The following is a 13,830-nucleotide window of genomic DNA, read 5'->3' on the forward strand; positions in this document are numbered from 1 at the left end:
TTTGCCGCAATAAAGCCCCTGTGCTTTATGACCTGCAACAGTATTAATCGATATGTATGCCATAAGCTGGTACAGATTATGCGCATACAAAACTCATTATGCTGAAAGGCCGCTGAGACTGGGATCTGACTTTACTATTTTTAAAACGAAACTACTATTTAAGTGGCATTGGGATCGAAGTGCCTTCCCGCGCCTCATCTCCCAGCTCGTGCATTGTGCTGAGGTTGATCTCTGGGAAGCGCCACCGTAACGGCAACATGGCGGACACGGTTAGCGTGCTGGAGATGATTTCCCGTGCAAACCGTGCTTCTCCGTCCCAGGGTCGAATCGCCGCACAGGCAGGTGTCACTGGGACGCACCCTGATTGGCCTCTCGAATCCCCTGGTGCCCTCTCCACCTGAGCCCTCTTCCGCTGCACGCTTTATCGCTGCAGCAATGCTCACAGGCTTGCAATTTGTTGGTTACAGGGAACCTCTGCTCCCATAACTTCTGGTTCTCGGGCTTGGTGGACCGCTTCGCACTCAGCACTAGCACAGCCGGCGTGCGTACTCAATCGGTTTTGCTGTGAGCGTTTGCCCATAATTGCTGTGACTGTCACACTGTGCTGTATCTTGGGTGAATAAACCCGTGTTTGTTGGTGATCTGACTTTGGAGCCTTCTCTGCGCCATATCGGAGAGTGGACGAACCCTGCCACAACGCCTTTGTGCGTTGCATAGTGGAGGGGTGTCGTGCCCTTTCCTGACCGTCACTTGTAGGGTGAGCCTTGTGCAAACCCATTTCTTCAGGGGGTTTGGTTTAACGAGGTTTTTCTGCATCTGCAAGATTGTGAGTACACATACATACCTGCCAACTCTTTGGAATTTTCCATAAAATGTTTGAATTTTGAGCAGTCTTACGATTTTACGAATCTTGCTTTAAATTTTACAGAAAAATTTTATTTCCGAAAAAAAAAGAGAAAAATCTTGTGAAACTACACCCTGGTACCTTGCGCCGCCACGAAAGGGCAATACGTATGCGTGGTATCATCATCAGCAGCTGCAAGGTTGTACTGACTCCAGTCGTCTTCTAGGGGGGTTATGAATCCATATACAAAGCTTGATAGTGCCGATAGCGCCTCTAGCGCTTCCGTAAACCTGTTGCCATGCTGTTGCCTTTGTTCATGCAAACGCGCAGGTTTGGATTTCAGTCGGCTTCAGTCACTGCAGGGTTGGCCTCGCCTTTTGTGTGACTAGCTGCTGCATCGGATGCAGTGCAACTCCGGCCTGTAGTGGCTTCGCAGTGCAATGGCGGGCTCAAAGTCCCGACAGTACTTCCAAGTGTTTTTGAAATCGTGCACGGCAGAGTTTCCATGCTTCGTGCCATCGAAGAAAGGGGAGCAGTTTGGATTCTGCAACACGTGTGCCTGTGATGTGAACATCTCACATGGCGGCAATTCTGACATCAAAGTCCACATCGCTTCGAAAAAGCATCAGGGATACGTGCGAGCCGTGGACAGCATGCCTAGCCTAGCAAGTTTTGTAAGCAGCAACAACGACCTCAGTGTGATTCGTGCAGAATGTCTCTTCATGGCGTTTTTAGTTGAAGACAACATCCCGCTGAGTGTCAGCGAACATGCCAGAATGCTTTTCTGGAAGATGTTCCCCAAGTGTGAAGAAGCAAAACGCTACGCCTGTGGACGAACAAAGACGACGTCAGTTGTTCGGGAAATGGCCACCAATGTGGAGACTCCTTTGCTGTATGCCCTAAAACAGCAAGTATTTTCGATCGCTGGCGATGGCAGTGACAATAGGGATACACAGCTTTGCCCTATTGTTGCGACATACTTCGTTAAAAAAACGAGTAGAGTTGAAAGCTGCCTTCTTTGCCTCAGGACAATTCAAGGGGAAGTGAAGGGTCACAAGATCGCAAATCTGGTTTTGGACGAGATGGAGTCTTGGAATTTGCCTGTTGGAAACCTGTTGACTATGTGTTCGGACAATGCTAATGTGATGTTTGGCAAGAAAAAGTGTTTCTACTGCATTGAGAGAGGCTCAACCAGGTTTGGTAGGGGTTGGTTGCCCGTGCCATCTCATCAACTTGGCCGCCCAAAAAGGAGCTTTATATCTTCCTGTAAAGGTTGATGAGGCTTTGGCTGACATTTTTTTTTTACCTAGAGAAAAGCTCGAAATGGAAAGATAGACAAATAATTCAGAGTAATGCGTGAAGCCGAGGTCAAAAATATGTTAAAGCATTCGCCCACACGTTGGCTGTCGTTGGGAAAGTGTTTGAAAAGGCAGCTCGACCAGTGGAAACCACTACTCAGCTTCTTTTTATCTGGAACAAAGCAGTGCAACAAGCAGAGCTTGTTTTTAGAGTCATACCAAATTCCGAAGGCTTTCTCACAAGCGCCCAAGGACCCTGCACTGACCGCAAAGTCTGCTACACGTTTTCTCGAGACTGCTGCAGGCCTCTGGAGAAAAAGCACCGACGGCGATGAACTCTCGCTGAAGAGGAAAGGAGCTCATTCTGGACCTCAAGCAAAAAAACTGAAACTTCATACCAAGGATTCTGGGGAAGCCAGCTGACCTTTGAGGAGGGCCTGTTTTATTTTTTGTCATCGGAGCTGAACAGGGCGTGCTGTCTTTTTCTCCAAAATGTTATACTGCTTTTTGAGAAGGCAAGCTACCTTCTTCGGGCACAGGCTCCTCAGATTCATGGACTGAGGGGCCTCTTGAACCGCCTTTTTTAGAATCTCCTGACTAGATTTGTACGCCCAGGTGTTGTCAAGGCATGTCATTCCTTGCTGGAAGTTTACTATGTAGCTGCAGAGAACCAGAAAGGTGATGAAGACCTAGTCATTGGCAGCACAACCTACTCTGTTGGAAAGTGTGCGACTCTGAGCTGCATTGAGAGATAGCAGGTCATCTCTGCTGTACGTGTGTACTTATGGCAGCATGCAATTACATTTGCAACAAATTCCCGCTAGAAGATGTCAATCTCAAGATGGCTGAAGTTGCTCAAGTACAAGCTCTGGAAACTGCTTCATTCAACAGCGTACTTCATTTTATTATAGCGTTCCCTGCTTCCTACCCCAGCAAAGTGGCGAATAAAAAGAAGTAATCGATGCACTTAAAGTAAGTTGCAAACTCTCGAGCATATCAGGCTCCAGCGGCCGAGTCATGCTGTTTAGGACAGCTTTTTCTTCAGCTCCCCTGTCTGTATTTCTTGAGGCAGAAATAAATTATTATTATAATTATTATTATTATATTGAATGAGCCAAGGTGCAACGTGCAGTGGTCGCAGTTAGGAAGCGTTCGAAGTGTCGATGGATCGCTCAGGTTCCGCAGAATTTCAGTGGTTATACTGGGTATTCTTTTCATTCCCCATAGCAGTGCTGAATGTGAGAGAATATTCAGCACTGTGAACAAAACCCGAATGGAGTTTCGTTCATCTGTGTGTGAGACTCGAAAGTCTGCTGATCGTCAAGGGGCACCAGAGTGGTACTTGCTTTGAGCAAACCTACATGGAGAAGTTTATGAAGCAGGCAAAGTCGGCAACAGCAAAAGCATTGGCATACATAAATTGTGCCCCAGTGGAGTTTTCACTCTTTTTGCTCTCCAAGACACGGATTTCACTTGTGGTCGTGAAAACGTGAGTAAGCTTGTCGCAAAAGGGAAACCCCTTAAAATGCTGCCGCCCACCCCGCCCACTCTCCTGCCGCAATAGTTTACGAATTTCCAAATCTTCAGGTTGGCAAGTGTGCACATGGAGCGTATCCAGTGCGGTGGTTTCTGCAGGCAGTGTATTCTGTCCTTGGCAGCTACTTGGCGCACTGCCAATGTCAACGTGCACACGAGAAGCCGGTGGCGGGTGTTTGAAGCCACCTTGCCAGAACCTGCTTCTTGATGGCATGTGGGTTAGCCATTGACCACCACCCAGGTGGTGGTCAATGGTCACTGGGTGGGCGCAACCGATTGCTCATAGCGAGAAGACTGGCTGCATTTGCAGAACAGATGGGACCAGGGTACTACAGCTGTAACACACAGTGGGAAGGCAGCGCACAATGCCTTTTAAAGTATGGAGGGGATAGCTGAGATTCCCTACATCATGGCCAGCTGGCAGTGGTCAATAGTAGTGAGTGGAATGAGAAGGGGGATGGTAGTCGTACCTCACCAAAGATGGCACCACCGTATCTGGAGCCTCCAGGCAGTCATCGATGCCTGCACCGATGATCAGCTGCCATGCAGGCTAGGCCCCCACAAAACCTGGTTTGGACAGACCCATTTCTTCGGGTCGAAGCAGCATTTCACGAATGATTTGGTGCATCCCCGATGTCCGATCTGATGAAAGCTTGTGTCTGTACTTTCCGCCATTGAGACTTTGTCACTTGATCAATCGCTCTCTCTAAAACATTTTGGAAGCCATTTTAGGGCGAAAGGCAATTCTACTGCTGTCCACGTGCTGGTGCCAAACTTTCCGACTCCATTATGATAGACAAATAAGAGAAAAAAAAGAAGAAAATTGAAACAAAAGATTGTAAATGAGTTAGAGTAGGCCCAGGCCATCACATCTTTCCTCTTTCCACATTTAGAAGCATGCATTCGATATCTTGACAGTACGTCGTAGTACAGTTACAGTCGAGAGCAAAAGTATGTGGACCAGAGCTGCCGCTATTTTTTTTTGTCATCCCAGGCATAAAGGCTGAAAATGAGCGGTACTACCCAAGTGCACCTGTTTGACCAGCATGATGCATTAAGACAATTTCATGTTGCACGGCTGTGCTAGAAAAATATGTTCTTTTGCCAGTGCCATGGTCTCTGGATTTCTGCTCTCGACTGTACCTATGTTTTAGTAACAAATTCCTACATAATATTATACCGAAAAATTCTGTGACAATTTAGCGGTAAATGTGAGAGAATTGCATTTGGCATTAAGTCGCACCTCTTTCAGGGTCCAGATCCATGATTTAAATTCCTAATGCTAACAGCATCTCCTGTGAGGCATCCCAGCATGTTTGCAACAACATTGCTGGGACACTTTTTTCTAGGCATTTGTAAGAAATTCCACCTGTGGTTGCAGGGTGGCTATGGTGCCCCGGGACCTGCACCGCCCCCGATGCACTCGCGCGGCATGCCTCCACCCCCAGGCTCACCGTACACGCCCCCCCGGCTCCCCTCCGGAGGCCCCGCCCCACTTGAAGGCCCACCTCGCAAGCGCCCACCCCCTGCTGGCAGTGACGCTCCAGCCCGGTCAGCGACATCCAAAGGGTGCGGTCTTCCTGTGACATTGCATGCTTTGTGAGCATTGAGAACGAGCCTGAACAGACTGCTTTAAAGTTGCTGGGAGGCATTGGCGGGCTAGCTGGTTGGCCATTACTGTTGAGAAATATACGAACATTAAATCACGCGCACAAGCTTTTAAGTGCTGCCACGAAATAGGCAAGCTGTCCCTGCTTAGGCATGTGCCAGCCCTGGGAAGTACTCGCTGTGCCCAGAGTGTGTCTTAAAAGTGAGAGGGAGAGTCAATGGGGCAGAACTTGAGTCACCTTGTGGTAACCTTGTGTGTAAATAGTAGGCTTGTGCAAATAATATTTTAGTTCAAAGCGAATAGTCCTTAGGGTCAAATACTTTCGAAGAATTTGAATAGTTGTCAGGTGCCCAAAGAACAGAACTGAACAGTTTAAAGTTGTTCTATGCAAAAATTCTTTATTTCTGAGGTTACAACATACAAAGGCATCACAGAGAATCCTGTGATAACAAAGCTTAACCAGTAAAAACATTTTCTGGATATAGACTAGTTGCAGAAGAAAGGGCTCTCTTCCACGCAGGTAACACCCTACAATACATGCATAAAACATCGCAGAAAATAATTTGGTAACATACTTAAAGACTAGCAGCTCCACATGCAGTGAAGGCACTCCCTTCTACTAGTTACAAGGCTACAACACAAAAAGAAATCAGAAAAAATCGCAGCTCTACATGCAAGTGAAAGGTGTTCCTTTCTACAGTTAATAAAATGAAAGTCAAAAATTCTCATGCAGAAGAACTAGTTGCACCACATGCTGGAGAAGTAGGTGCTCCCTTCTGCTGGTTACAATGGGACCCGCTGTCGAAAATAACCTTTCACTTGTTGTTTGGGTTGCTGGCACTGAAAGGCACCTGCAGGCTACCCTTACAAGGGACGGGTGAAGGTGGCTGCCTTTGCTCTTCCACCATTCGAGCGGGTCTTCACAGCGAGGAAGGAGGGGAGCTCTCAGGTAGCTCTCAACATCATATTTGATGGAAGGGCCAGACTTCATAATACCATCTGGTGCAAAGCTTGGAAAGGCCCCCCACACATAAGCACACACAGAAGCATCTTCAGAGCTATCTAAACCTGTACCACTTTCACTTGATGTTTCACAGCATACAACATGCAGTGTTCCCTCTGCTGCTATGGTGAGAACAGTGCAGGCCCACTTTTTCACTGCCCTTTCTGTATAGCAGGCATCCTTAAATCTTGGGTCCAGTAACATCGCTAGGGCTGTATCCTCAGATGTCTTTACATTGGAAACCTTTCCTTGATGCTGCGTGCAAGACTCGAAGCAGTTGCCGACGGCTCATCTGATTGAGCTGCGTGTCGAGCAAGTACAATGCCAGTGCACTTCTGCCATGAAATAACTCGGGACAACGTGAGATATTTGAATGAATGAATGGTTTATTTTATCATCAGTTCAGCATACATATCCAGTGGTACAGCGGGAAGGGGTGGCGAAAAGGCAACTGAATGCCTGACAATGCGCCAATCCCCGCCCAGACCACGACATTGCACAACACTCAGCGAGTCACTAGATAATACATAAATGTAGTAACAAACGAAAAAAAGAAAAGAAAAACAATTGTTGCAGTACACTCAGCCTGTAATACATAATACATAAATATAACACTACATAATGACACATAATGTAACACTAATACATCATGTAATACATAAATGCAGAAGAGAAAAAAAGAACTAAGCCATGGTTTTAATAAGTGAACTAGAACATAATTGATATGAACAGCTTGTTGACAAAAAATTTTCATGGCTGAATTTTGAGGCACAATGCAGTTCTGGAAGAAAGCTTATACAATATAAGGAAGTCTTACACGGAAGAGAAAGAAAAAAAATGTCATGTTTGAAGCGCCATTAGATAAGCATGCATCTTTTTTTTGAAAATTGCTACTGATCGGCTTTCATTCACTATGCTTATGGCCGTCATGTTAGAGTTTAGAAATGAAGGTATAAGGTGCGTTAGTTTTTGCTTGCCGTAGTTGGTTCGAATCCTTTCACTGTAATAGGTGGTTTTCCTAAGATTATACGTGTGTGTTTCCCGCGAGTAGGTATCCTGAAATATACCTGCGTCCGATTTAATTTGATTGTAGATGACTGTCGCTAGTTTTTTAAGGAATATGTTTTCTAATTTTAATATGCTGTGCTTATGGAAAAGTGTAGCAGAAGGCGTTCGGCGCGGAACATTTTCGATAATACGCAAGATTCTTTTTTGGAGCCTGTGAATACTATCTTTATTTGTTTTTGTTGTTGTGCCCCAGATTAATAGGCAGTAATGTATGCGCGAGTAAACTAAAATGTAGTAAAGCTGCTTTGTCACCCAGAGGGGTAGTAAACATCTGATTTTGCCAATTATGCCAATGGATCGCGATATGTGGGTGCGAAGATTATCTATGTGATTGGACCAACTCAATGTTTCGTGAAAGATAACGCCTAGAAATTTTTGAGTCTGGACGCGCTCAATTAAAGCTCCTTGGAATGTGAGCTGCGTATTGTGGAGAATACAGTGGTTCCGAGGTTTAAAAATGATGTACTTTGTTTTCTTAATGTTTAATTCGAGCTTATTTGTTCTCAGCCATAGCGACAAATTGCTAAGCCAAAGGTTCGCTTCTTGTACTAGAGTAGACATATCCTGACCCGAGAAAAAGACGTTAGTGTCATCGGCATATAATATAATATCTGGTGTTAGAGGTACGTTTACGATGTCATTTATATAAAATAAGAATAAAAGTGGCCCAAGTATAGAACCCTGTGGGACGCCATACTTGATCTTGCCCATTTGTGACTTCGAGTGCTGCATATCTGTATACTGATACCGATTAGTAAGGTAACTTCTTATTAAATCGAGGGGCGTACCTCTTATTCCATATTCATACAGCTTTTGCAAAAGAATTTCATGCTTAATCGAATCAAAAGCTTTCTTAAAGTCGAGAAATATACCAATTGTGTGATGTTTTAGCTCAAAATGTTCAATAATTTGATCTTTAATAGATAATAAGGCCTTTTCAGTACATTTGTTCTTCTGAAATCCGTATTGATGTTCGGTTATAATTTTGTTTAAGCTACAAAAGTTTGCAATTCGCACATATATGACACGTTCTATAATTTTTGAAAAAATGGGCAAAACGGAAATGGGCCTGTAGTTATTCATGTCATTTTCATTACCCCCTTTGTGAACAACGGATACTCTAGCAATTTTCAGTTTCTCCGGGAACGTTCCAGTGCTCAAAATAAGGTTGCAAATATGTGCAAATGGTGCGCTTATGTGTTCTGAAACTGCTTTTAGAGGTTCTGCTTTTATATTGTCAAAACCCACAGCACATTTGTTACTTAAATTCTGTATAAGCGAGGCTACTTCCGATTCATTCGTGGGAGTTAGGAAAATAGATTCCGAGACGTGTGTTTTAATGTACGATTTGTAAGACTGGACAGAACCATTTGAAATATCAGAAGCTCCTGAACTCAAAAAATGCTCATTGAACATATCGGCAAGTAAAGTACCTGAACAAGATCTGCCCTCTATTTGAAGCTGAGAGATAGTCTTCGTATTTTTCCTTTGCAAAAGATCGTTCACAGCGTTCCAAATTGCTTTCTGATCATTGAGTATGTTTGCGAACTTTTTTTCATAGTAGCTAAATCGCGCCTTTTTAATGTCAGATCCTATCTTATTTCTGACCTGCTTAAATTCAACCAAATAGTCTAAGCGCTTTGTTTTTATGAATTCGGTGAACAACTTATCTCTTGCTTTCATTCTTTTCAAAAGTGAAGCGTCTATCCATGGTTTTCTCGCCCTCTTGTTTATCTTATGCACCACAATCGGAAAAGCTAAATTATAAAGGTCTGTTAACTTTGTTATGAATATGTCGTAGGCATTCACAGGGTCAGTATTATTGAAAATACAGCTCCAATCAGTGTCAGCGACAACATTCTGAAAATGCTTAATTGTTTCTTGGTTAATCTGTCTACGCTGTGTAGGATTTGCTGGATTTCGTTTTTTTACGCACCACGGCAAAAATGCAAAAATCGGCAGGTGATCGCTGACTCCAGGTGTTAGAACCTCTGTGCATATTTCATTTTTGTAGTTTGTGAAACATAAATCCAAGGCAGTTTCAGTCAACTGTGTTATCCTTGTAGGTACATAAATTGTGTTTTCATAGCCAAAAGAGAGCATTCTGTCAAGAAAATTTTGTTTGTTGTTGCTTGGTCATAGCATATCTATGTTGAAATCGCCTGTAACAATCACGCGTGCGCCATTCTGTTCACAATACTCAAGCATTTCATCCATGAAATTAAGGAAATCAGACACATTTCCAGAAGGGGGCCTATATATAGTAACTACTAAAAGGCTTTGACATTCTATCATGACAGATTCAAAGTGAGAGGATATTACAGTATATTCTTTGACAATATTGTATTTAACGCTGTCATGAACATAAATCGATACACCACCACCCCTTTGGTTTTCCCTGCAGATTGATGCACAACTGTAGTTTGTAAATGGCACGGTATTATGGTTATCAGTAGACCATGTTTCAGTGAAAGCTTAGAAATCAAACTGGTGATTTAGGCTGTTCAAAAAGTAGTCGACACTATCTTTTTTGTTTTGAAGACTTTGCGCATTAAGGTGAATCAGTGATAACTGTTTTTTCTGGCGTGAAGCAATTTTCTGGAAGGCCTCAGTATCATAGTAGTTTGTTATGTTTGTGAATAGAACGTAAGCACTTCTTGCGATCAGCTATCTTTCATGTTATCGTATTTTGTCTAGGTCATGCACTGTTGCAATTCTAATCACCCTATCACTCGGGCTGCGGCGCACGAAAAGTTTGCCATTCTTGTGCCATGCGAAATCGTACTTATTTTCAAGAGCCCTATTTTTCATTTCCCAGAAAAGCTTCTTATTGCAAGCCGTGAGGTTTTCACTGAAGAATATAGCTGACTTTGTTTTCTTCAATTGTCCTTTCTTTGCAAGCCATTTTTCTTTAGTTTGACGAGATGAAAACCTCACCATCACAGTATTGGGCTTGTCTCCCTTCCTCTCGTTTCTAGAAGCTAGTCTGTGGGCGGCTTCAATGTCAGACTCGGAAAGCTGTGGAAGCCCAAGTTCAGTTGCCAGTTGGTTGAGCTTTACCAGAAGGTTCTCATTTTCGTGATAGGCCAAACCGTTCACTTCAAGATTTAGGCGCCTGCTGTACTGATCTAGCTCGTTCAACTCATGCTGAAGTTTTTCCACGTCTGTTTCTTTAGCGTGGGCCTCAAGCTTCACAACCCGCTTTCTGAGGTCTGAGATGTCTGCGGACTGCCGTGTCATCTGAGTAAGAACTTCATCGTATTTACTGGACATAACTTTCATAGATTCCTCAATGCTATCAACAGTTGTTTTAATTTGGGACAAATCGTCAACCTTTGATTTGATGTCCAGTAGCTCAGTAAGCTTGAGATGAATTGCCGCAAGCTCTGAGGTGAACTTCTTTTCTAACGTCTCATTCTGCATTTCCGCAGAATTGGCGCCTCGAGTCGACGCTTTACACGTCACGCAGATCCAAGATTTTTTAGCAGCAACAGACTTCTTTTTGTAAGCATTGTCAGTTACCGCAGAGCATGAGCCGATATGGTAACTATACTTGCATTCTGAGCACAGCAACCACGACTCCGATTCGTGAATCCTGCCATCGCATGCTGGACATATGTCATTCATAGCACCCAGCACACTAGTAAAGTTCGCTCACAGAGTGCACCCAGCAGCAGCAGGAAACGTAACAGAACAAAAGTGCCGTCGATAGGCGAAGAGAACAGACCAACCTGTAACGTTCGTCAAAAGCGTCTTTAGCCGCCGTACAACTGTCTGCTCCGCTGCTGCTGCTGAGTGCGTGTGCGATAGTCCAAGGGGGGCGATGTCCTTTTGTAGGCAGCAGGGGTTGGTGTACCCCACGTGATGGTCCGCGTGGCCTCCGGTTGATCTAATCGATCCTGCTCGTCCGCTCCAGCTTTCGTCGTCTCAGGTACTGGTTTGAGGCCACGATTCCAACCTGTAACGTTCGTCAAAAGCGTCTTTAGCCGCCGTACAACTGTCTGCTCCGCTGCTGCTGCTGAGTGCGTGTGCGATAGTCCAAGGGGGGCGATGTCCTTTTGTAGGCAGCAGGGGTTGGTGTACCCCACGTGATGGTCCGCGTGGCCTCCGGTTGATCTAATCGATCCTGCTCGTCCGCTCCAGCTTTCGTCGTCTCAGGTACTGGTTTGAGGCCACGATTCCAACCTGTAACGTTCGTCAAAAGCGTCTTTAGCCGCCGTACAACTGTCTGCTCCGCTGCTGCTGCTGAGTGCGTGTGCAGCAGCAGCTATGCAGCAGCATAGCTGCTGCATAGCTGCTGCTATGCAGCAGCTATGCAGCTGCTGCTGTGCAGCTGCTGCTATGCAGCTGCAGCTGCTGCAGCTATATAGCTGCTATGCAGCAGCAGCACTTGCTTGAGCAAGTGGATCGAGTACCTACACAGCGGCAGTCGTCAGCTTCCATTCAGCTGCAGTGAGGTTATCAACCCCATCACACTGCAAAAGCTCCACAGTGATCGGTTTGCGAAGCTTGAGCAACCTAGTCATCATATGATGCTCGCTATTCCAACTCATCGGAACATCTTGTACCATTTCCAGGGCATTCAGCTGCAATTCCCTTTGTACATCCATAAGGCGCACTCGAGCCTTTGAGCTTCTCTTATAGCGGACAACGATAGCCCTGGCCTTCGTGCACAGTTGGGAAAATCCAGGTACATCCTGCTTGACATCACTCATGCACAACTGCGGTGTGTGCTCGAAACATTTTATGCCTATCCAAGGCGACTGAGTAATTGCAGCAGTGAAATTGTACAGTGTAACAGTGTACACTGGCACAGTACCTGGATCGGGAAGTGCCCACTGCTCCATCACGCTTTTCAGAAAGCACCAAGTTTCCGGCTGTGTGAGCGTCTGCCATTTCTGTACATGCCAGTGCGTGCACATGCAGTTGAAATGAGCTGTCCATGACGCGGCATGTTACCGACAAGTAGCTTTCATTAGCACGTGATGTCTAACTGTCTGTCATTATTGTAATTGCCTCTACTCCACTGTCAATCACCGCCTGAAGGCTACTTATCAAGTTTTGCTTCTTTGAAGAGTAGAGCTCCAGAATTATTGCTCTGGAAAACGTTGTTCGTGACGGCACAACATACTCGGGAATAGCAGCGTTCATAATGGCCACAAAGGCCGGCTCCTCAACAACACTGTAAGAATGCATCCTGTGCACTATGAATCCAGCAATAGCCTTTGTCATTACTTGTGCCTTTGGCGCTGTATGTATCAGCTTCCGATTGAAACGGTCAGCTACTGATGGCTGTTGCACGTCAGACTGAGCGACAGCAGTAGACTTCACGGAAGGGTTGAAATCCGGGCCAGTTGGTGCATAGTTGAAGGAAAAAGCCAGTCAAAAAACACAAAGGACTAGAGGAGAGATTCACACCACAACAACTGGACCAACAACAATGTTCACACCACAACGACCACTCGTGGTGGGAACCTCTCCTCTTGTCATTTGGGTTTTTATACTGGTTTTTTCCTTAGACTTCATGCTTTTCTGGGCACAACATTCTTTTTTGTATGCCATGAATACATGAGGGTGCCTCTTTAAATGCGTTGCCAGAGTCGTCGTAGACCCTGTTGGCATCTTCAGAATAGCATGGCATTTGAGACACTGAGCTTCCTGGCCTCGCGTCAGGACCTTCACAAAAAAGTACCATATTGGGTTGGCACCCATGGATGCATTGGCCACGCCACTTGACTAATTGAAGCAACTGATGCACACTGAATTTCAACCGCGCAGTGTGATCAACACCTGCTCACTGCATGCGTGCCACACGGTAGCCAAACAAACAATGAAGGGAGCCTTTACTACCTTGACAAACATGCGCGCGTGATGGCTGCGACAACGCTCTGAATGTGGCTTGGCTTGTCTTGGTTCCACATGTAGTCAAGATGTAGGCCTGATGTCAATGGCACTGTGGCTTGCCTAACGAAACTGAAACTCCTGATAGTACTTGAATGGCAGTTTTGATATTTGTTCACCCTGAATACTTCGAAATATCGGAAATCTTAAATTCGGGTTGAAGCAAATTCGAATGCTGTAATATTCGTTAGAATATTTGAAGTGCTCGAATACTTGCACAAGCCTAGTAACTAGGCCATGCTTTTACCATTAAGAGCAAGCTCATGGCCAACTATAATTTTGCTATTCAAATACCCATATTGACCCAATTCTAACGTGCACCCATTCTTTCAAAAAAAATTGGAGGGCGCTTAAGCTTCGCCTTCAAGAGTAGAATGCGATAGAGCTATTGCACCCCGTTCGTGCCGCCTACTCAAACGTGCTACACCAGCCAAGCGTCGCAATTGGCACAGATAGCCGGGCCCCGACGCGCCATGAAGGCAGATGCGATCATGGGGCGAGTGGCGCGCCACGTGTCGGGGCAGCACCGCACATTGTGAGGAGGGGGCCTTCTCTGTTTGCCGCAAGATGG

At 45.3% G+C, this 13,830-nt stretch overlaps 1 protein-coding gene across 4 annotated transcripts in view; it reads left to right on the top strand.

The window, feature by feature from the left end:
* The window catches only part of Bap60 (Brahma-associated protein 60), a 334,908-nt gene that overhangs the window by 96,348 nt on the left and 224,730 nt on the right, over positions 1–13,830 (top strand). For all 4 annotated transcript variants that reach the window (XM_065439899.1, XM_065439898.1, XM_065439900.1 and 1 more), the window contains one exon: positions 5,060–5,247. In XM_065439899.1, the coding sequence (XP_065295971.1) occupies positions 5,060–5,247 (188 nt within the window). The remainder of the gene's footprint in view (positions 1–5,059; positions 5,248–13,830) is intronic.

Source organism: Dermacentor albipictus, chromosome 1, assembly GCF_038994185.2.
Source record: "Dermacentor albipictus isolate Rhodes 1998 colony chromosome 1, USDA_Dalb.pri_finalv2, whole genome shotgun sequence".
Lineage (NCBI taxonomy): Eukaryota > Metazoa > Arthropoda > Arachnida > Ixodida > Ixodidae > Dermacentor > Dermacentor albipictus.